The following is a 24,132-nucleotide window of genomic DNA, read 5'->3' as shown; positions in this document are numbered from 1 at the left end:
AGTCCTGAAAATACAACAGTTGTTCTGTAATTCTACATGTATACAGTAATTACAGCTACTGATTCAGTCCTGAAAATACAACAGTTGTTCTGTAATTCTACATATATACAGTAATTACAGCTACTGATTCGGTCCTGAAAATTCAACAGTTGTTCTGTAATTCTACATATATACAGTAATTACAGCTACTGATTCGGTCCTGAAAATACAACAGTTGTTCTGTACTTCTACATATATACAGTAATTACAGCTACGATTTCTTATTACATCAGTGAAATAAATATTTTAATATTTATACTATGATTTGTAGCTACTATATATGTCAAATAGTTACTATGGTTTAATGCGTAATATACAACCACAAGGGGAGAGCATTGTTCCTTCAACCCTGGCACGTAGCAGTATATGAAGTCAGTTGTTTTGTTATTCTGACTGTCAATAAATGCTGCCAAACTTACCTTCTTAACAACAACTTGGGATGGTTTTTGCCTTCTACAGATTTTTCGATCAGTTCTGCAAGCAGGGTCTTCAGTATACTGAAACATGGAGCAGTACCTCTGTTATCTACAGATTTCAGTTTTAAGAACTTTAAGTCCAGTATTGAAAATGGTTTGTGTTTTACTCCCGTTCTACATATTAGTTTCATGGATTCTGCATGAGTAAACTACAATATCACAAACCATTTCTTTAAGTATTTTCTAACAAGGATTGTTAACATTTGACCCCCAGCAGTATTTGATGTAAACCACAGTATTTTAACTCCGTTAAATATCCGGCATCTGGTCATTTAAAATCTAATTCTACAGTAATAGTGTTTCAAAATTAAATTGATGCGCTCTCTTCACTAGTGAAATGGTGGACACTAATAAACATGGACAAACATTTCTCATTTCAACGTACTGAAATATAATGCATTATACAGAGACTGACCTGCAGCCTGATATTATACTTTTATTACTCAGATAGTAGGGTGATATAATGTTTTGTCTCCCTATCATGTGACATATTTCGACAAATCGGACACAGTACTGTTGTATGCATGAGGTATAAACTATGGTTTGTATGATAGACAAGAAAGGTCTAGCGTCATGACTGACTTACTCTGTTGCGTACTCCATCTTGGTCTGTAGAGCCACAGAGATGAGGGACGCGACGTTGACACGGTCCCGCATTGTGAAGTGCTTGTGTCCCTCTAGGGTACGGACGAAGATCAACAGGAAGGTTTTGTTGTTGAGCATCTGTGCGAACTGCTTGAGCCCTCTCTCCACACTCTCCCTCCTGGCATAGTCCACCTACAGGCGACAACGCCATTTACATTTTTATTGTTGTCGGGGCAAAATTTTGTCAAAAAATCTTTTTCAAGCATCAGCCGCAAGAACAGAACGTTAGTTCTATGATATTGTCTATGTAAAAATAATTCATTCTTAGACATCAATGACCTTCTATACAATCCTTTTAAATCTCAAACCTATTGTGGTGTTTTTTCAGAAGAAGAATTATCTAAAAAGCTAGAAAGTCAAATTACCTACCTCATTACATGATTAGATAATTCTATCCTACAAAATCCAGACTGGATTGGCAGCAATTTTACAACAATAGTTTATGTAAGCCACTATACATCTGGCCTCAATGTCACAGAAGCTGGCTCAGACTTAGTTTAGTTTCTACTGTAATATACCATACTTGTATTAGAGTAAATTCTAAGACCTACTGTTGGAGTGGTGACATTGTGGGCTTACCTCAAGGTCCCTGATGACCGGGTGGTCAACATCTTGGTCAAGTGCGTCCTGTTTGGGGAACAATACTCTCATACAGTAGGTACGGTAATCCCAGAACGGAATGGCCACCTGACCGTAGAGGTCAGAGGTTAGCTCTGTCATGTCCGTCTGCAGCTCAGCAAAAGCTGCGATAAAATGGGTAAAATTAATAGTCTGCTTTTTTTCTCAAATGAAATTTTACAAGATATATATAGCAGTTTGTTCACCAAAAACAAATCAACAAAGAATTATGTGTAGTCTGTGAGGCTCACTGTTATACTTTTTATCTTCTGTTTCCCAGAACAAATATCTACAGAGGATGCAAGGCTGTCGGTGGCTCTCAAGGGTTAAACACCAAGAGCTAAGGGCATGGATGTTTGATGACATGGGGTTCTAGGTGGGGACCTATTGTTATGGACCTAGGGGTATGTCATTGTGCTGGTGACATGAAGTGTTATAAACCTAGGGTTGAGTACCTATTGTTCAGGAACTGTAACCTAGCATTGGGGTCCTATAAGCTCAGGGACCTGATATGCTATTGACTTTGGAATGGGGCTCTAGGGATTGGGACTTGATGTTATAGATCTAGGGCCAGGGTCCTATGATTGAACAGTGGTGAGCGAACAGATCCTACCTTCTTTACACTCCTTAGCCACTTTGGCCTCCAGGTTGTCCATCTGAATCTGCATCTTCTTCATCATGCTGTCGTTCTTCTTGGACTTGAAGCGATACATGATGATGACAACTATGATGGAGATTAAGAGGACGCCACCACCGGCCGAAATCAGAATGATGTACTCCAGGGGTAGTGGGAACTTGGCCTCCTCGTATTTCAGGTAGCCAATGAAAATGGTGAGGTTGTTTCCGATGTAGATCTGGAGGAGGGATAAAATCTTTCGTGTTATTTCACATACACTATTCTTAAATGATTTCATTGTTAATATAGTTAATGTATATTCAATTCTTGTTAAAAACCGCTAAAATAAAGTATAATAACAATACTGTTAACATTTGTATTTAAATTCTGATTAATTTGTCTGTCCTTTTGTATCACAGTTTTTTTTTGAATTACATAAATTGAGAATTTTACAGAATGTCCACATCAACCTGTATTTTTACTATGTAAGATTGACCTTTAACTAAATAGGGGAGATAACTCACTTCCACTTCAGGATAGCGATTTCCCTTGTCAGACTGAGGCTGTGACTTCGGAGGCTGGCAGGTTAACTGGTTACCAACTGAAGTCACATTACAGTAGCCTCGTCCAATCTTGACCATCACATCGTTCTGCCGGATACCACTGCTAAGGTACTGACCCTATGGTAGAGAAGAAACCACGTTCTTATTGTCACCAATAACATTGATATCTAACTAATTAACATAAATATTTTCACCATGACCTTGACCTTAAACAAACTGACCTTGAACTTGTAAACAATGCTGAGTAATGTGTATGAATGGTAGATAATTATAAGTATATCAACTGAAGTAATAAAGATTCAATATTGTACAAGACCTGGAAATCTATTTATAGTGACTGTAATTTTGAATTTTGATCAAGTTGGAAAGATTTTTCGCTACAATACTTTTCTTAAATTTATCGCGAAATCATATTATACTTACACTGATGGTCAGGTATTCGTTGTTCTTTTTCTGAAATGACTTAATCTTGTTTCCGGGGAATGGTTCAAATGTCGGATCAGGATAGATGTTGAATGATTTGAATTGTTTCTCGTCAAATTTCGTCAGGTTGAGCAAGTCTGTGACATTATCCATTCGGAATCCATAGTGGAATGAGCGAGCTGATGGTACCGAGACATCACGTCGTTTACGACTCCTGAATATTTGAGGGTCAATCATCGGAGAGAGACAGGTAAACATCTGTGCATTGCCTGGCTTACAGTCCTAGAAGAAAAAATAACAAACATTAATTGGTTTCACTAGAGCGTTAGATGAAAATCTGCCATAACAATCACCCGAGGCCATTTCTACACACCCAGGTAGGGAGATGTAGAAATCGTTTATGTGGTGAAGTCAAAGGTATAAGGATAAACATAAGCCTTGTTTCATATTAACAGAATACCTATTGTATGCTTGACCTTTGGTACCACTTATTACTTTAAGCTTAAGTAGGTTTTCACTGAATATGCAAAAAGGAAATATTTTAAATTTAACAAAACTGATTTTTTTTATATAATGTTTTTCTGTATGGGTTTTATAATGACGAGATCTGCCTAAGAAATGTACATACCCCTTCAAAAGACAATGCATCTGTGAGAATGACCATCTTGGGATTTTTGACCGCGTCCAGATTTTGACCAGTCACCGTAACAGTGACACCTCCACTGTGGAATAGAGAACACATGTTGGATTATCATCTTTACATACAAACTAAATCCATTCTAATTTAGTTCTTTATAGACATAGCAAACCAAGGGATAAATAGGCTATATGTAGATGGTGATATATGTTGATAAGGCCAGGAAGCATTCCTTACCTCCTGATAGACTTTTTCGGGTTGACATCCTCAATGATTGGATTGTCTACATAGTCGAAGAACTGATCACTTGGAACGAGCTGTTTATCAAACCACATCTTGACCTTGGCAGCACTTGTGACCTCTCGAGAACTTGGAGTCACGCACACAAATTGGTTGGATGATTTACTATAAGAGAAAAACAACAACATCCATAAGGCAAGTCATATATATAGCAATGATAACAGAAATGTAACAGTTATCTCCCCTTGTCCATTTTCTCTGTTGCGCAGAAGCATTTCAGATTAACAACAACCCCAAATTAAATTGTTCCTTGTAGTACTTTTATTCCAGTTGTACTATTATTCTCTTGTTACAACAGTAATAGCTGTTCAATCCATCTGTTGAACTTACCTTTCCTTGTGTGATGAACAGACCCGTCCCCCTATGTACGCTGTGATGTTGGTACCAGCATTCATATACTGGCCGTTGATAGTGACTCTGGTCCCACCTGCCTGGGGACCATGGCTGGGCTGGATGCTTTCTATCACAGGGTCCTGGGGGAATAATAATAGCATTGTACAGTCATTATAATCATAACTCTCCACATGGCTTTGCATAACCCCAAACTGCATGTGATCAAATTAGTGAATAATGCTTAAATTCTTATGATCACTTCCAAATATGACAATATTCACAGCATAGAGTTTATTGCCTGGTCTACAACAATCTTAACTTTACACCAACATTGCCTATACAAAACTCCTGATCATCACGTCTGTAAATGATGTCTTTTAGTTAACACCTCTGCTTCAACATCTCTTCTTTCTCATGCTTGTCTGTACGGTTACTTACCACATAGGTGAAATGTTCCTTGGACTCGGAGGGGTACCTGCTGTTGACGGTCACACGGACAGGACCAGTTGTCCTGTCTTTGTTGTGAAATACATCTGTCCGACACACGATCCTGTGAACATCAAAGGTCAGTAGAGTTTATAGCAATACCCGTCTCATCCACATTTTTTTTTTATATAAGGTACTGAATACTAAGAACTTGTTTCCCTCTAAAGCATTGGCAAAATAACCAAGAACATAAGTTAAACTCTCCGCATCTGGAGGTTTGATTTCCTTACAGCACAGGTCATGTTAAAGTCTCACAGCTTGGATCATGTTAAACTGTTCTGACCAGAGATCACATACATTCTTCAAGTTCTGATCATCAGACGGCGCTACTTACCTAACGGCTGGAATATACTTGTCGCGAATGGGCAGACACTGTATTCCAAACACGTCAACATTGCTGACAATGTCATCGAAAGTCTTGCCTAAGTCCAAGCCATCGATGGTCAGCTCTGTTCCCCCTGCCTTTGGACCGGTCAGTGGACGAATCTACAGAAGGAAACAACATGTAATATCATTGCATATAAACATAGCAAACACAATATCTGCATTATTGACTACTCTCCTCTGTGAACTGTTGTGTACAACCCTGCCATAATGGAGTCTGTGACCTTGACATTTGACCAAGTCAGCTGTCACTTTGATCTTTCTCCTACCCTGAGTATGTGACTTTACATTTGATCTAGCCCAGACAATGACATATAGTTTAACATTAGAACTGCATGCAACCCCTAAATCTGACATTAATGAAAGATTCTTTTTTTTTAAAATTATATATCATGTCTATATTTAATAAATGATGGTACAGGATAAAATAAATGCACATTTCTTTTTTTTAAACATAATCTTAAAATCATATCAATAAGCTTAGTAAAGACATTTGTTAAAATTTCCATTGGAGTTACCATGGATACCAAATGTTGGAGTTTGTCATTAATCCCCTGTATGCAACTCCAAGCCAGATGTCATGATTGGAATAAACCCTCATATCTACTGACAATTGTGTCAAGTTTCACCAAACAAAGCACTGCATGAATTAAGATTCCGATCAATACACTTCCTCGTCACATTTAATGTTCTCATGTTCATGTAATGTTTCTCAAAAGTTTCGTACGCAAAACCCCAGTTAGAAAACGGAAATAATGACATTTAAATCAGGAATGAAATCGACTTTTGTCGCCATGGCAAGCTACTGAAAAAATTATGTAATGATCTGCCAATCCAGGGTCATGATAAAATGTTGGCTTCAAAATCGGTGTTATCTTGGTCTTTATAATCCTGCCTCTACAACAGGCACGTTAGCCTAAGCATTGGATATCCCAATACAAGCCAAGAGTACCCAGATAGCATCTGCCTAGCCTATAGGCCCACCGCTAGATTGCTAGGATAGCCAGCAACTTGTGCTGTTTCCCGAAACCATTAAGAGCAACATATTTCATGGTTTTTAACTTCTTTCAAACAATCTGTCATTTTTATTGTTTTCTAAAAGTTCTGGATTATGAAATCTCTTTTGAGTTTGTTTGTTCCTGAAGGACAACTTATTTAAAAGATAACAGATTTGTAGGAAAATCGAGCTCTCATCGCCTGCTTTTAGTACTGTGAGATTTTTCCTCATTTCCTGATTTTGACAATAACATGTTGCTATCGACCACCAGAGACTTGTCAAGACCCTGAGATTTGTGTCTTTAGCTTTATACAAGTCATAAAATACGATTTTAAACCTGATATTTGTATCTCACTAATGGGTCTGAATTGACAAATATAATCACAGTCTCTGGGACCTTCATCAACCCTCCACTTCCTCCCCAACATCAAAGGAGTTTGACTCATTTCCATTGACTTCATACTCCCTTGTGTTTTTGATATCACTCAGGTTGACTAACATTTTTATACCAGTTTCAATAGTTTCCAACTCAATACAAATATTTTAATACAATTAAAAAACCTGTGGGTTTTTTCCCCATTTAGCATTCCATCACTGAAAAAATCACCAAAATCAATGACAAATTTGAATATCAGAGAACAGCCTCTGACGCATAGGCCATCCCAGTTTTTCTTCCACGTTCAATTTTTATTGGTTAAATTCTCAGATTTGGTAAAATGTTGACATCAACGTCTGCAATCTTGTCAGTATCAAAGAAAAGAAATTTGCATAAATGCCAATCTCGAAAGCCATAAATGCTGTTTCGTAAACATGGGACTTGAATGATAATTATAATTACTGGCTCACCATGGAAATTCTGGTCTCCTAACCAAACACAGACATGTAAGGGGCTTCTTACGGACTATAAAACAGGCCAGGACTTGTGGGTGAATCTGAGTGGAGACTTTGTCACAGGGAGGAAAGGTGGGCATGGTAGTGATGGGACAGCCAAGCAGGAGGATTATAACAGGGAAGAAGCAGCAATGGAGATAAAGATCAATTCTGGGAAGAGTAAGGAAAGGTTAAGGGGAATAGGGAAGGCTTAGGAAAGGTTAAGGGGAATAGGGAAGGCTTAGGAAAGGTAAAAGCAGAGTTGGGAAGGGTTTGGGAAAGGTTAAAGTAGAGTTGGGAGGATTATAAAGGTGAAAGCAAAGATCGGAAAGGCTTAAGAAGGTTAAAGCAAGGTTAGGGTGGATTATAAAGGTGAAAGCAAAGATCGGGAAGGCTTAAGAAGGTTAAAGCAAGTAAAAGAAGGGCAAGGGGAAAATAGGGAAAGTTTTGGAAAAGTATATAGATTAAGAAAGAGGAAGAATTGTTTAGACGACGTGACATATGTTTAACAAGAGTAACGCTGGGCGGAACAATATACGCCCGTCGGACGCACGGACGACGCCATACCATAAAACCTTGAGGGACTTTTAGATACAGGTGGTTTAGTTACTTACCTTGAGAATCTTTGGATTAGGACAGGTCTCTGTGAAGGACAACCAGTTGTTAAAAGGACAGTTCTTCTCGATGCTGCAGACCTTACTGCTGGCTTGGTCGCTATTACACCAACCACAGCTGTAGCCCGAGTCCATCACCAGACATTCCCCGCACGAACTCGCCATCTTCTCGCACTTATACATCCTAACTGTGGACAGAGCCAAATCTTCTATGTAAACATTTGTCCTCACACGAGTTAACGTTTATCCTCACATGAGTGAACATTTGTCCTCACAAGAGTTAACGTTTATCCTCACATGAGTGAACATTTGTCCTCACACGAGTTAACGTTTATCCTCACATGAGTGAACATTTGTCCACACACATGCTAAAATACAAGCTGTTCTCTCATGAGTAAACACAACACATGACCTGAGGATTGTAAAAGAAAAGTGTAAAACTGACAAGGCTTTTGAGAGCTGAAAGTTTCAATGTAAATTGAATTTGACCTGCTTATTTAAATCTTACAAAACACTAACCATTTGACATTTCTTAATTTCGGAAAAGTGCTGTTAGTTCTTGTAATATTTGTATCAACTGTTTCCTAAAACCACTTACTTTGCAGATGACTAGGGTTATCCAGGGGTTTGTTACCGGTGCCCCATTCCACTTTGAGAGGGACATTGAGGTAGCTCACATTGTCTGGGTAATAAAACTGCAACGAAAACAAAGCAACACATTATCATAGTAAACCTAAATGCGATAATTACAAAATCAATTATCCAACTGCCAAATTGTCAAACCTATACAATGTTTGCTTGGTTTTAGAAATATGTAATGTTTTCACATTTCAGCAGGAAAATGAAATACATATTTCAATCTTTTCATGAAGAGTAAAACATAATAATTTTAAAAATGTCAATTATAACAAAGTTAAAATTTCTTAGGGTCGCTGCAGCTCATTATAAACGAGTTTACTTCAGTGAAACATGGCCCCAAAACTCTAAACACTGGCTTTACCCACAATTTCATATCCGACCAAATTAACCAGCTAGCTCCCTCCTCTTGCGTCGGTGAAATCAGTGTTACTCTATATATTTATTACATGATTAAAACAGTACTATTTGACTTACATAAAAATTGGTACACTCAATGACCTTGTCCCCTGCGTTAAATTCTGTTACTATGGCTAACACCCGCTGTTCCTCCCCTCCCTGGCTGAACACACAGTGGATTGGCGCCTGGAAGTCCTGCAAAACAGACACAAAAAGGTAAGGGGAAGCAAGTCAACAGATTTCAATGACAAAAAGGGAGGTAACCTGAGGCAATGGGGAGGTAACCGAGTAGGTAAATTTATTACTTATGAGCAAATAAAGCGATCAAATCATATCTGAATATTTGTTTTGAAGTCTTTTGACAAAGTGTCCAGATCCTAGAAAGGGAATTTATAGAAGTTATAGAAGGGGTAGTATTAGTACAAAACATAAAATGGAGGTGAATCTAATCAATCAGTCAAAATCCATACAAGGGGAGGTAATCTAATACAATATGAATCAACTTGGAATATTGTATATTGTCTTTATCTTTTACTTAGACAACATACCTCAACTGTTCAAAATTGTTAATGTATACTCATATCTAGCATTTTTTTCTGAAATACCTGTGTTCTCTGTATATAAAGGCTGATATGCAAATATATCATAATTACAGGTATGTTACCTTTGTTCTAGAATGACTGAACAAATATCTAGGAGATGGTAAAATTGTTAGTGAGCCTTTTCTTAAATGAATCTAAAATGTACTTTTGACCGAGAACTCCATTTTACCAGTTTCCTACTTTCAAAATTTCAAATCAGAGCAGATCGTCGTGTCCCAAATAATAAAAGTTGCATGAAAATTAGGTAGCCGGACTTGGAACAACTATATGGGCAATTCTTGGCCCAGTAGACTTTCTATTACACTTGAGTGTAATAAAGCAAGGATGTCTCACGCTCTCTAAATTCAGATACAAATACATCACATACAGACTCTCACAATGACCTACCTTGATGTTCTTGCCGATGAGGGAGACTTTTTTGGACGTGAAAGATGGCACAAGGATGTTTGGGATACCATCAGTAACAGATATATGCTTGGACATGAAGGTTGGACAGTAGTTTGGTCCTGGTTCATTGGGTAGCATCAGTCCCTCACTCTGTAACAGCAATGTCAGGGGTGAATGATCAAAGGCAAGGGTAAATGATCAAAGTCAAGGGTGAATGATCAAAGGCAAGGGTGAATGATCAATGTCACGGGTGAATGATCAGTGTCAGGGGTGAATGATCAATGTCAAGGGTGAATGATCAATGCCATGGGTGAATGATCAAAGTCAAGGATGAATGATCAATGTCAAGAGTGAATGAACAATGTCAAGGGTGAATGACAATTTCAAGAGTGAATCACGAATTTCAGAGGTTAACAAGCGACAAATGGATGAACAAGCACCAACAAGTAGAAGTAATGTTACCGCTAAAAAATATGCAAAATAACAGGTAAACAGGTAAGCAATATCAGAAGTGAACAAGTATGTCAGATGTTAACCAGCAACTAAATGGTAGAACAAACAATATCAAGCCTTAACAGGCAATGTGAACAGGCAAGCAACATTAGACATAAATAAGTATGTTTCAAATAACCAAGCAATGGGGTACACAAGCATTATCAAGGCTGAACAAGTAATGTCAGGTGAACAAGTATCCCAGGATTGAACAAGCAATTAGGTGTGAAAAAGTAATGTTAAAGGTGAACAAGCATTTAGTCAGAGGTGAATGAACAACAAAGTTAGCAAGAACAAGTAATGTCAAGTTTGAACCAACAACAGCAGGAGGGAGTAAGGGACTTGACACTGACAACAAGAAGTAATTTACCTTAGAGCCAGAGATGAACTTGTCGTTGGTACTGCAGTCCTCCAGTGGGGAATTAGTACAGATGTGGTTTTGGATACACCAGGTGCAGTTGAAATTGCTGGCTGTACATCTGTAGCACCTACAAAACACAAACCAAGGTACAAATGTAGTACTCGTACTTAAAAACACAACTTAAGGTACATAGGAAGTAAATGTACCTACAAAACACAAACCAAGGTACAAATGTAGTACTTGTACTTAAAAACACAACTTAAGATACATAGGAAGTACATGTACCTACAAAACACAAGCCAAGGGACAAATGTAGTACTCATACTTAAAAACACAACTAAAGGTACATAGGAAGTAAATGCCCCTCCAAAACACAAGCCAAGGTACAAATGTAGTACTCATACTTAAAAACACAACTTAAGATACATAGGAATTACATGTACCTACAAAACACAACCCAAGGTACAAATGTAGTACTTGTACTTAAAACCACAACTTAAGGTACCTAGGAAGTACATGTACCTACAAAAAACAAACCAAGGTACAAATGCAGTACTTGTACTTAAAAACACACCTTAAGATACATAGGAAGTACACGTACCTACAAAACACAAGCAAAGGTACAAATGTAGTACTTGTACTTAAAAACACAACTTAAGATACATAGGAATTACATGTACCTACAAAACACAAACCAAGGTACAAATGTAGTATTTGTACTTACAAACACAACTTAAGATACATAGGAAGTACACGTACCTACAAAACACAAGCAAAGGTACAAATGTAGTACTCATACTTACAAACACAACTAAAGGGACATAGGAAGTAAATGTACCTACAAAACACAAGCCTACAATATACAAATCAAGGAATATGTAAGTTACCTACAATAAACAGATCAAGGAATATGTAAATTACCTACAATAAACAAATCAAGGAATATGTAAGTTACCTACAATAAACAGATCAAGGAATATGTAAATTACCTACAATAAACAAATCACAACTTAAGGTACATAGGAAGTACATGTACCTACAAAACACAAGCCTACAATATACAAATCAAGGAATATGTAAATTACCTACAATAAACAAATCAAGGAATATGTAAATTACCTACAATATATACTTTCAGTTCCATAATGTAGTACCTACAATACATGTTTACCTGTATACTTGACCCGTGTCAATACATGTTTACCTGTATACTTGACCCGTGTCAATACATGTTTACCTGTATACTTGACCCGTGTCAATACATGTTTACCTGTATACTTGACCCGTGTCAATACATGTTTACCTGTATACTTGACCCGTGTCAATACATGTTTACCTGTATACTTGACCCGTGTCAATACATGTTTACCTGTATACTTGACCCGTGTCAATACATGTTTACCTGTATACTTGACCCGTGTCAATACATGTTTACCTGTATACTTGACCCGTGTCAATACATGTTTACCTGTATACTTGACCCGTGTCAATACATGTTTACCTGTATACTTGACCCGTGTCAATACATGTTTACCTGTATACTTGACCCGTGTCAATACATGTTTACCTGTATACTTGACCCGTGTCAATATATGTATGTGTTATTTTACATGTGTCAATTTGGGTTGTTTAAAAAACACAGAAAACATCATTTCTGAATTTTAAAAAAAATATACAGATAGAATGATCAGCTTATACTTAAAAAGCAAGTTTATATGTTTATAAACACAAGGCTGTATTTATTGTTAAGCCATTTCTCAATTTACAACAACCACAATTGTCATCGCACAACGTTCGTCCATCGTCAGCACAAATGTGCGCAAGCAATAATCTTCCAGATTTCAATCCTTCGCCTATCATGCATACATCGTGCACACATCACACGCACATCATGTAACGTTGTGCGTTCCCACAACTGTAGTCAAATTATAAGCTTTTTTTGACCATTTCAAGACATTTTTGTTATATTTAGAGACTTTTTCATCAATTTTAGGGCTTTTCAAGGCCTGAATGAACCCTTTATATACAATTACAGGTACATGTATTACCATCAATACATAAACACAGTAACAACTGTAATACCTACAGCATTATAATAAGTGTACACCCTGTCCCGGGGATTCTTTCTATACTCTATGTATCTTCCCTCTTGTCTCTTGTTATCCCCCACCATATCACTGACAGGATTTTATGGCTCTTTGCACTCTCCAGTCCGGATCATTTGTAAGTTTTCATTTAATTTAACAGTCCCTCATAAAGCTGTACTATTTTTTATGAAATTCAGCTGCCACATCTTATTACACTTCAAGCACACTAATGACAGTGATGGACACAAAAAGGACAAATATAAATTCTCTTTTTTGTTTCATATTCACATTAATTCTTTCATTAACAGATATGAAATTCTTGAGAGTTCTGAATAAGAAATGATGCACACTTGTGACCTTCAGGGAGACGATCAGATTCATGGACTGACAATCAAATTTTACAAGCTCCCCATCACCTTCCTGCCATTTGTTGCTAATGATCATCGCGTCAAGACTCGTTCGGCGCTTACGAAGGGATTCACTTGACAGCGTCCTCTTTTGCAGTTAACAACATAAAAATAAGACTTTCCTATGCATCATGGCGTAACATGACATCACCTTCAGTAACCATCCTCTTGTTACCTTTGGTAACTAGGCTACAGTTACCTTCAGTAACCATCCTCTTGTTACCTTTGGTAACTAGGCTACAGTTACCTTCAGTAACCATCCTCTTGTTACCTTTGGTAACTAGGCTACAGTTACCTTCAGTAACCATCCTCTTGTTACCTTTGGTAACTAGGCTACAGTTACCTTCAGTAACCATCCTCTTGTTACCTTTGGTAACTAGGCTACAGTTACCTTCAGTAACCATCCTCTTGTTACCTTTGGTAACTAGGCTACAGTTACCTTCAGTAACCATCCTCTTGGTTATCTAGTATATGGTTTCTATTGTAGCCAGATACAAAAAACTGTTAATGTCACCTCTGGTAGTTAACCCTTTCACCACTGTAGACATGGGAGAGTCTACTAATGTTACTTGGGGGTGAAAGGGTTAAGGAGTTTGTTTTGTTGTACTTCATAATGCATTGTCTACAGTCAAATATAAAATCTACATTGTTACTCAAATTCAACCAAGTTGTGTGGTTTTTGACAGAATGCTGGGATCCTATTTGTAATTCAAATATTTACAAAGTTGGATAAAAAATAACTTCAACCATTCAGAAATGATCAGGTTTGGACAGAAATTATAAGCAGACGTACAAATAGTAACATCAATGGCCTTAACCCTGCCTCCTGGGTAGGAAATCCGTTACCAATGTAGTAGTATTACATAAACCATAGAGTAATATTATCAATTATTGAAATACAGGTAATTTTGTATTATTCTGTAATAACCTAATTGATAAATAAGTTTCATCTCACAAGATAGAACTCTGATGCGTGATGTTAATTGATTTTGTAAAAAAAAACACCTGATTAATATGACATAAAAGACATAAAATAAGAACTTCTGACCATTCTGCGTTCCGGTTCTGTGTTCTATCTAAACTGTACTGTCTCTATATATCTTTACATGCTTATAGACCCCTAGCATAACCACATCAATCACATAGGCCAAGATATGGATCTGACAATATTTCATAAAACAAAAAAACTTGTCCATAAATTACGAGCCTTGATTACAACAGTGACAGTTGTTGATGCCCTGTTTTGTTACAGGAAGCCTTCATCATCATCAAGCTCCTCGGTGAATCAGATGAGTCAAATCTTATTCTTTCATTTGGCACCTCGGCGAGTAAGGACAATAGGCGTTGTCACTGCCACCGTAACAACTGTTGCAATATGAATATTCAAGTAGTTCGTCTCTTCCGATATAATTTGTTTTACAATATTTTGTTACTTGTTCCGTATAACTATGATCCATGAACTAATTTGTTAGTCAAATTTCCTTATGGCAAGACCAGTCTCAAAAATTTGATTAATTTCTTGAACCAAGATAATGAGTTACAACCCTGCTGTTATTCTTCCATGTACAAATGAAGTGATCCAATATTTGGTAATAAAAATCAATGACGTTGTAATTACCACCGACCATTTTTTGTTTTCTCTGTCAGATGCCATCGTTTTTACACGGAGACAATGCAACAAGCTATCACACCGATCATCCATGGGTTTCAGCCATGCTGTTTCATTCATTGTAGCCATTTAGAATCTCAAATAGTCACTAATTGTCAAAAAGATTGTAGCCATTTAGAATCTCCAATAGTCAGTTATTGTCAAAAAGAATCTCCAAAATCTTAAACGGTCAGATTGACAATGGTCAGTTACGTTACCCCAATTTCTCAGACCTTTATCCAACATGTCTCATAATATTTTTTATCAGTATTTCACACAAAATGTTGAATCAGTATTAGAAACTGCATTTTGATGAGATCCCCTTGATGGCCTTGTAGAAGTCTTTTGAAACTTGTCTTTATCAGAAGAGTTTAAATAGGATATGTCATGACACATGACTATATACTAACTCTAGTTTGTACTTTAATGATTTTGGACAAGTCTTTAATTCCAGTATCTACTATTTTATTTGGTCTAGGATCCATCAACCTGTAGAGACACAAGGACTATAATGAAAAGAGAACACCTCCCCCCTTCACCTGAATGACAAAAATTGCATGTAATACAGATGTTCATTGAAAAGTACTGTTTCGTCTCTTCTTTTCTGAGCACACCATTCAAGCCTTACTCTATAACATTCCCTTTATTAATCACACTCCATAAAATCCACATCTCAGTTCTGACAAATACAATATTTTATTGCACGAAGATAAAAGAATTTCTCATTTTTTCACACTTTTCTGTTATAATACAGCGCAACAAAATCAGTAACAGTCGACAATCAACCTCATTGTTCTCACCATTTCCCCCCATTTTATTTCCCCCCCCGTATCCACACCACAGAATTCATTAGCTTTTAACTACCAACAAGTTTTCTAGCGTGAAATCAGACTGCAAGTTATCCAAAATCATCTACATCATTTACAAATAAATGCGGCAAAATAATACAGGGACACGTGAATTCCCATTAAAAATTCAGGAGACGGTTCCAGGATAACAGGCCTATTTGGAGAAGGACTTGTCATTTACCATTCATCGGTACAAGTCAGGCCAAAACTGAAGATAATGGTACCAAAAATACATCTTCAACTGAGTGTGACTACAGCTAGTAGTTAATGATGATTCAAGATTATTCTGATTGATTTAGCAAGATGGATTTGGTAAAACCTGTTTGCAAATAATTGAATTTTCTGAACGATTCAAATTCATTTCTAGGGTCACAATGACAGTTGAGTTCAGAACTAGTAACAGAAATTTCTTTTAAAGTCACATGGACTACTAGTCAGAAACAGTAACAAATGTTACTCTTAGGTCACATAGACAAATCTGAACTAGTAACAAATGTTACTCTTAGGTCACATAGATAAGTATGAACAAATGTTACTTTTAGGGAACATAGACAAGTCTAAACTAGTAACAAATGTTACCTTTAATGTCACGTAGACAAGTCAGTACTAGTAACAAAGATAACTTATAGGGCCACCCGGGCAAGTCAGAACTAGTAACAAAGATAACTTATAGGGTCACCCGGGCAAGTCAGAACTAGTAACAAAAATAACTTATAGGGTCACCCGGGCAAGTTAGAACTAGTAACAAAGAACTAGTAACAAAGGTAATTAACTTATAGGGTGGCAAGTCAGAACTAGTAACAAATGTTACTTATAGGGTCACCCGGGCAAGTCAGAACTAGTAACAAGTTTACTCTGTGTATACTATGGCTATATTAATCATAAACCATGGGAGGGGGTGAAGGGTCGACATCTGGCAAATTGAGTGATATCACTTCACATTAATTGTTTGCATTATACATTTTTTATATAAAATATGAATCACATTCCAAACTAGAATTTACATTAACCGTGCGGAAACAAAGAGAACTGTTTTGTCACGCCTCATCAACTGTCATACATCCAGCGTGTCCTCCTAGTGTTAATCATAGCCAACACAGCAACAAAGAGTTCAAAAAAACAGAATTTGCACACTTGAGATACACTGGCCATTTAGGAAATTAACTCTTCTTCCAATGACTGTAATACAAACAAGCACATTAGTTCATTCTGACTGAAGTAAAATTAACAATATTGTCTTGATCGTGATCTGAAGATAAAACACTGCTACTCATTTTTAATGCAATCAATATTTGTGAATGACTGTTATATGAAGAACTACACAATTTTCTCTCATAAAATCTGCATTTTTATTACCATAACAACTACCTTTAATTAAGTAACAGTATGGCTTTTAATTTCCCTTAGAATATAAAATAAACTGCTGCCGTACTCGGTCTGGGCTGTGACGACGCGGGTGTACCCTAGGTACCCTATAAGGGTCCTTATTTAATGCACACACAGCTTGACGACTAATTGATTCAAATTAGCACAAGGGTAGTGAATTAAATTTTGTATTCGCTCAAAAAAGTGTTTGAATTTAAGGCATAATTGAGGGCTTTCCATATTACCAAAGCTTCTCCGAGATCTTGTCTGATATACACACACAACTCTGATTTATTACACAAAGTTCTCCCTGATAAAAGTTTGGAGAAAAATGTTTTTAAACTGTGGTTTTTGAGTTTTTTTTGCGTCTTTGTTAAAGCAGGGAGTAGACATTCCTGTATTGACGGAGGCGTAATGAGTCAGATTTATTACATAATAGCGATTTAGATTTGAACAGATGACAATGAAATCTGATTCTCTTGTTATACAGTTGCAGGATTGATTTAAGTCAGCTAAATATCAGGTTCTATATCATAAATAATTTCCACACAAAGTGTCATAAATACTGTTTTATTAAATATGGCCATAGGAAAACCAAGCTGCACCCATTTTCAGAAAATGGATTCTTTTCTTTGTTTAAAAGTGAAAGTGAAATTTTGATAAAAAAAATATTGGCTTCAAATCAATTATTTCTTTTCTTAAAACATATAACTAATAAGAAAATTGATGTTTTTTTTAATTCTTTAGACATAACAATAGCAAATATGCCACTTGACTGTCAGGATTTCATGCAGTTATAATGTCTAACGCTTAAAACTGAACGACCTGGGTTTTTTTTTTTACTAAACAAAGCACATGGAACAAATACTTAAAATGATAATAAAATAACTGTAATTTATGAAAATCACTAACTTGTGTATTAAATAATTCTAAATTAATGAAATAAATAATAGTATAAGCAAGAACAGCCAATGACAATGAAGTGACTGGCGACTGGCTCTGTCCTACACACATGCGTGATGTGTTAGTTTAATGGTATCTGATGGTCGGACCAATTACTGACTCACTGTTGTGTGAAATTAAATGGGTGTACATGCCGTTTGTTGTAGGCTTCTGTTGTTGATCATGGCGTTAATACAACACCTCCTTTTTATAAATGCTGCTGAAATATGATAAAATTCATTATCATTCCGGACACTAAATGCCCGCTTATTACATTGTTATCTAATGTCATAAATGGCCGACCAATTAAATCGGAAGCTGTCGGCACACATGCCTCCTCACAGGACCACTGTGAACATGGGAAATGAGTCAAAATAAAGTTAATGTAATAAACCGTTTTTTTCCAAAAAATTCTAATTGATTAATTTGATATGACTGTGAAAAACATTTGAAATATTGACTTTTGGCATGAAGATGTGTCATAATGTATTATTATTATAAACATTTTAAATTGGAGGTGCTCAATCGTAAATGTTTGGTAGAAAATGAACTTTAACAGGTATATATGTTTGGTACCCCAGGCTTCAACAGGTAAACGTTAAGCACAACCGACTTCAACAGGTTAACGCTAAGTACAACAGACTTCAACAGGTAAATGTGAAGTACAACTGACTTCAACAGGTAAATGTAAAGTACAACCGACTTCAACAGGTAAACGTTAAGTACAACAGACTTCAACAGGTAAATGTAAAGTACTACTGACTTCAACAGGTAAACGTTAAGTACAACTGACTTCAACAGGTAAACGTTAAGTACAACCGACTTCAACAGATTAATGTGAAGTACAACCGACTTCAACAGATAAATGTGAAGTACAACCAACTTCAACAGATAAATGTGAAGTACAACCACCCTTAAGGTAAACATTTGGCACAACCATATACAGCAGGTATATGTCTAGTACAACCTTCTTCAACAATTAATTGAGTATTAAGTTCAAACACCTACTGCAGGTAAATGGCACAACCAACCTTAACAGGTAAACACATTTGGTGCAACCTCCTTTAACAGGTAAGTATTAGGTGCAATCACCTGGAGTATTTACCTTACATAATAGACTGTAATTACCTTTTAAAAGGGAAACCATGCTTTTGCAGGTTAAGTTAGGATGCAGCATTAACAAACAATATTAGCCTGTCAGATCTTCAAGGTCAGCTGACAAAGGCAGACCAGACTTCTCGAGGTTAAATCTATCTTAAACAATCAATACATCATCCTTGACTCGTTCATTCTTACACGCAGAATTATGGTATATTCTTCCTGTTCATTTTTTCACATTCACCCTATAAATGATACCTCGCAGGGAAGTATCGCCATGGTGATAGAAACAATGAAAAGGCAGTTTGCGTTTCTACAATCATCACAGAATTCGGATTTTTAATGAAAAATAATACTCATTTGTTACCAAACCAAACCTATGGGTGAAAATTTCCTAATATAATGAAAAGGCAGTGTGTGATTCTGCAGTCATCATCGGTTTGGATATTCGTAAAAAAATAATACGCATTTGTTATCACCTATGTATCACAATTTTCAAGAATATGATTACCATGTATTCTATAATTCAACAAAAATATATCATATATATCAACAAATTTATGTTCTGAATTTAAAGAATGATAGATATCATTTACATTTGATATTTCAATATCCGTTTCTCTGTTTTGATAATGCATTACTAAGGTTGGATGAACAGCTAGAGGTAGTAGTAGAAACTATCCCGATTAATCATTATTCATTCAATAACAAAAAATAACGACCTTGAGTGTGCAAAAAGTCTCCGAAAATGTGTCAAACAGCAAGACTACATGAAGTGCCCACTGAACACGAGGAAGCGCAGTGAAAGATTTCCTGTTACCGATCCTGTAACAGACACTGGCAGGAGAAAGTCTATTGTGGAAAGGAGATGAATGCTTGCCTGGAAAACCTTGTTCACAGACTATTGGGGAAGACATGAATTACCTCAAATCAAAAAGCAATCTATGTCAATTTTGATGCATTTCTACATCTATCCCCATTACAGACCTGCTCAGTGTCTGCTCTACCGTGTATGTGTGAGCCAGCTAATCACACTTTAGATACTTCTCAGCCATGCTCAATGTCTGCTCTACCTTGTATGTGTGAGCGCAGCTAATCACACTTTAGATACTTCTCAGCCATGCTCAGTCTCTGCTCTACCTTGTATGTGTGAGCCAGCTAATCACTCTTTAGATACTTCTCAGCCATGCTCAGTCTCTGCTCTACCTTGTATGTGTGAGCCAGCTAATTACACTTTAGATACTTCTCAGCCATGCTCAATGTCTGCTCTACCTTGTATGTGTGAGCGCAGCTAATCACACTTTAGATACTTCTCAGCCACGCTCAGTGTCTGCTCTACCTTGTATGTGTGATGCAGCTAATCACACTTTAGATACTTCTCAGCCACGCTCAGTGTCTGCTCTACCTTGTATGTGTTAGCCAGCTAATCACATTTTAGATTCTTCTCAGCCATGCTCAGTGTCTGCTCTACCTTGTATGGGTGAGCACAGCTAATCACACTTTAGATACTTCTCAGCCATGCTCAGTCTCTGCTCTACCTTGTATGTGTGAGCCAGCTAATCACATTTTAGATACTTCTCAGCCATGCTCAGTGTCTGCTCTCCCTTGTATGTGTGAGCCAGCTAATCACTCTTTAGATACTTCTCAGCCATGCTCAGTGTCTGCTCTACCTTGTATGTGTGAGCCCAGCTAATACACAGAATGGTATTGATGAACTAGCTTATCACATTTTAGATACTTTTCAGACATACTCAGTCTTGGCCTGCTATTGGTCCCAAGATTTTTTCAAGACTCAAGATTTCTTGAAATCTGGTACGTGTGATCCAGCATTCCTGTTAAGTCCACTGGTACGTGTGATCCAGCATTCCTGTTCAGTCCCCTGGTACGTGCGATCCAGCATTCCTGTTCAGTCCCCTGGTACGTGTGATCCAGCATTTCTGTTCAGTCCCCTGGTATGTGTGATCCAGCATTCCTGTTCAGTCCCCTGGTACGTGCGATCCAGCATTCCTGTTAAGTCCCCTAGGACGTTGGATCCAGCATTCCTGTTAAGTCCCCTAGTATGTGATGTGTGAGCCAGCTAATCACACTTTAGATACTTCTCAGCCATGCTCAGTGTCTGCTCTACCATGTATGTGTGAGCCAGCTAATCACACTTTAGATACTTCTCAGCCATGCTCAGTGTCTGCTCTACCATGTATGTGTGAGCCAGCTAATCACACTTTAGATACTTCTCAGCCATGGACTGAACAGGAATGCTGGATCACAGGCACCAGGGGACTGAACAGGAATGCTGTATCACACGTACCAGGGGACTGAACATGAATGCTGGATCGCACGTACCAGGGGACTGAACAGGGATGCTGGATCACACGTACCAGGGGACTTAACAGGAATGCTGGATCACACATACCAGGGGACTTAACAGAAATGCTGGATCACACGTACCAGCATTCCTGTTCAGTCCCCTGGCACGTGTGATCCAGCATTCCTGTTAAGTCCACTGGTACGTGTGATCCAGCATTCCTTTTCAGTCCCCTAGTATGTGTGATCCAGCATTCCTGTTCAGTCGCATTCCTGTTCAGTCCCCTGGTACGGGTGATCCAGCAGTCCTGTTCAGTCCCCTAGTATGTGTAATCCAGCACTCCTGTTCAGTCCCCAAGTATGTGTGATCCAGCATGCCTGTTCAGTCGCATTCCTGTTCAGTCCCCTGGTACGGGTGATCCAGCATTTCTGTTCAGTCCCCTGGTGCATGTGATCCAGCATTCCTGTTCAGTCGCATTCCTGTTCAGTCCCCTGGTACTTGCGATCCAGCATTCCTGTTCAGTCCCCAGGTACGTGTGATCCAGCATTCCTGTTCAGTCGCATTCCTGTTCAGTCCCCTGGTACTTGCGATCCAGCATTCCTGTTCAGTCCCCAGGTACGTGTGATCCAGCATTCCTGTTAGGTCCACTGGTACGTGTGATCCAGCATTCCTTTTCAGTCCCCTAGTATGTGTGATCCAGCACTCCTGTTCAGTCCCCTAGTACGTGTGATCCAGCATTCCTGTTAAGTCCCCTAGTATGTGTGATCCAGCACTCCTGTTCAGTCCCCTGGTACGTGTGATCCAGCATTCCTGTTAAGTCCCCACTGTACTTTTTATAAGGAGAAAACTAACCTAACAAGTAGAAATAGCCATTGCGAGAATTTCCTTCCTTGATAAAAATCTGATGACAACTACTTTATATAGGCTATTTCAGTGATGTAATACAGGCATATAAAGAATATTAAATGTGATTCAAACTTCTGTCTGTTTAAAGAGTCCCTGACTGTAACTACTTTTGGAGATTGGTGATTCATCTCCCTGCTATTGGAATCTCAGAGGGTCACTGACACATGGAGATTCCTGTGATGGGTAATGTTTTTTCTTCTTCCGTACGAATCCCAGGAGGTAAATCAAAAGTTGTCTTTAAATAAAATAAGATAAAAGTGGGTAGACTGTCTTCTTTCTGACAAAGTTTGAATGACCACAATGAAGTGAGGACAAAGTGTGGGCAAGCTTTTTAATAAATATCAGAGAGGACGTCAAATCTGGATAGAAATGATGTCTTAGGGTCCATAAATACGTGATAAGTTGCCAACAGCGATGGCCTGGGAATGGGGTACAGGGCCCCAGCCTCCGGGTCCAGACATCGCTGGACATGATCTATATTTTGTGGGACAGTTCTCAGGGAATGACATCACGAGTGGATAATGTCCGCTACTACCAGGCATCTGACACGGCCACAGAAACACATGTAACACGCCGATAAACATGTCACAATGTTCACAGTTATTACACTCCGGGGAGCCATATATCAATTTTATCTTGATGTTAAAGAATAATAAACCTTAATACCAAAAACTTGAGGTTTTTTTCTCAGTTTTTTTTTCCTCAGTTTTAATCTGTTGATCAAGAATCTCAACAGTTAAAGAAAATTAATGGAATGTATTTTCTACGGTTTTCCTGTTGCAAAAATATTATGATAGATTAAGCACTTACGATGCAAGTCTAAATTCCTGTTAACAGTTGATGATGACAGGAATATAAATCCTAGCCTTGGAAGGTAATGATAAGGATTAATATCAAAATTGAGATATGAAAATGATATACTGTATATTACTTCCGAGCGCAGATTTTAGGATTTTAACACAAAAACTTATTTAATCTTTTCCAGGGAGACAGGCAAGTCATAAATTTGGTTATATTTCTGTTTGATTTGATAACTTCAGATGGACTGTTTACTGTCAAGATACATAGCAAGGGAGATAATTCTGATTTGGAATACAATTTAAGTAACTTTGGAATCAAACCACAGCTGAGAATGAAAGCCAGAAAAACAGATTTGAAATAAGACATGACTGACGTCTATCGTTACTATTGATCGTCACAGTAGAAACACTGTGCAATCAAATTAAAGTTGATCTATAAAAAAATGTTTTCTGAACTATCAACAATTTTCTTCAGCAGCCACCTCAGGAAAATAAACTAAATACAAAATGTTTGAGGTAAAATTGATAATGGCAGTGTTTTAATTACTTTTCAAGTTCTAAATTGTCAATTACAACTGACATTTTATTAAAAAATTTACCTCAATAACAGATTTTCAGAGTTATCTCCCTTACTTCACTGTTGAATATATTATAATTTATCTTAAAAACGCTCGTGAGTCATACACCCACCTGTACAAATATATAACACACTGAGCATTATCCAATGAATCACACACTTCATTAGTAAATTATGTGTAAATTATGTCTATACAAATATTGAGACAAGTCACAATCGTCAATTGCCATTCTGGTTCAATTGGCAAGAACGCACCCACCCCCCACCCCCACCC

General features: G+C 37.5%; 1 protein-coding gene across 1 annotated transcript in view; it reads right to left on the bottom strand.

The window, feature by feature from the left end:
• Window positions 1-24,132, bottom strand: part of LOC110446689 (plexin-A4-like) — a 194,997-nt gene that overhangs the window by 17,480 nt on the left and 153,385 nt on the right. Inside the window, 17 exon segments of the mRNA XM_021491966.1 lie at window positions 167-199; window positions 459-536; window positions 1,102-1,292; window positions 1,740-1,903; window positions 2,392-2,632; window positions 2,919-3,074; window positions 3,381-3,662; window positions 4,009-4,102; window positions 4,255-4,422; window positions 4,648-4,790; window positions 5,089-5,200; window positions 5,471-5,622; window positions 8,002-8,189; window positions 8,600-8,696; window positions 9,115-9,231; window positions 10,026-10,175; window positions 10,888-11,005. Coding sequence (XP_021347641.1) covers window positions 167-199; window positions 459-536; window positions 1,102-1,292; window positions 1,740-1,903; window positions 2,392-2,632; window positions 2,919-3,074; window positions 3,381-3,662; window positions 4,009-4,102; window positions 4,255-4,422; window positions 4,648-4,790; window positions 5,089-5,200; window positions 5,471-5,622; window positions 8,002-8,189; window positions 8,600-8,696; window positions 9,115-9,231; window positions 10,026-10,175; window positions 10,888-11,005 — 2,484 coding nt within the window.

Source organism: Mizuhopecten yessoensis, unplaced genomic scaffold, assembly GCF_002113885.1.
Source record: "Mizuhopecten yessoensis strain PY_sf001 unplaced genomic scaffold, ASM211388v2 scaffold2929, whole genome shotgun sequence".
NCBI classification, from domain to species: Eukaryota; Metazoa; Mollusca; class Bivalvia; order Pectinida; family Pectinidae; genus Mizuhopecten; species Mizuhopecten yessoensis.
This window is presented reverse-complemented; position numbering and strand designations above follow the sequence as displayed.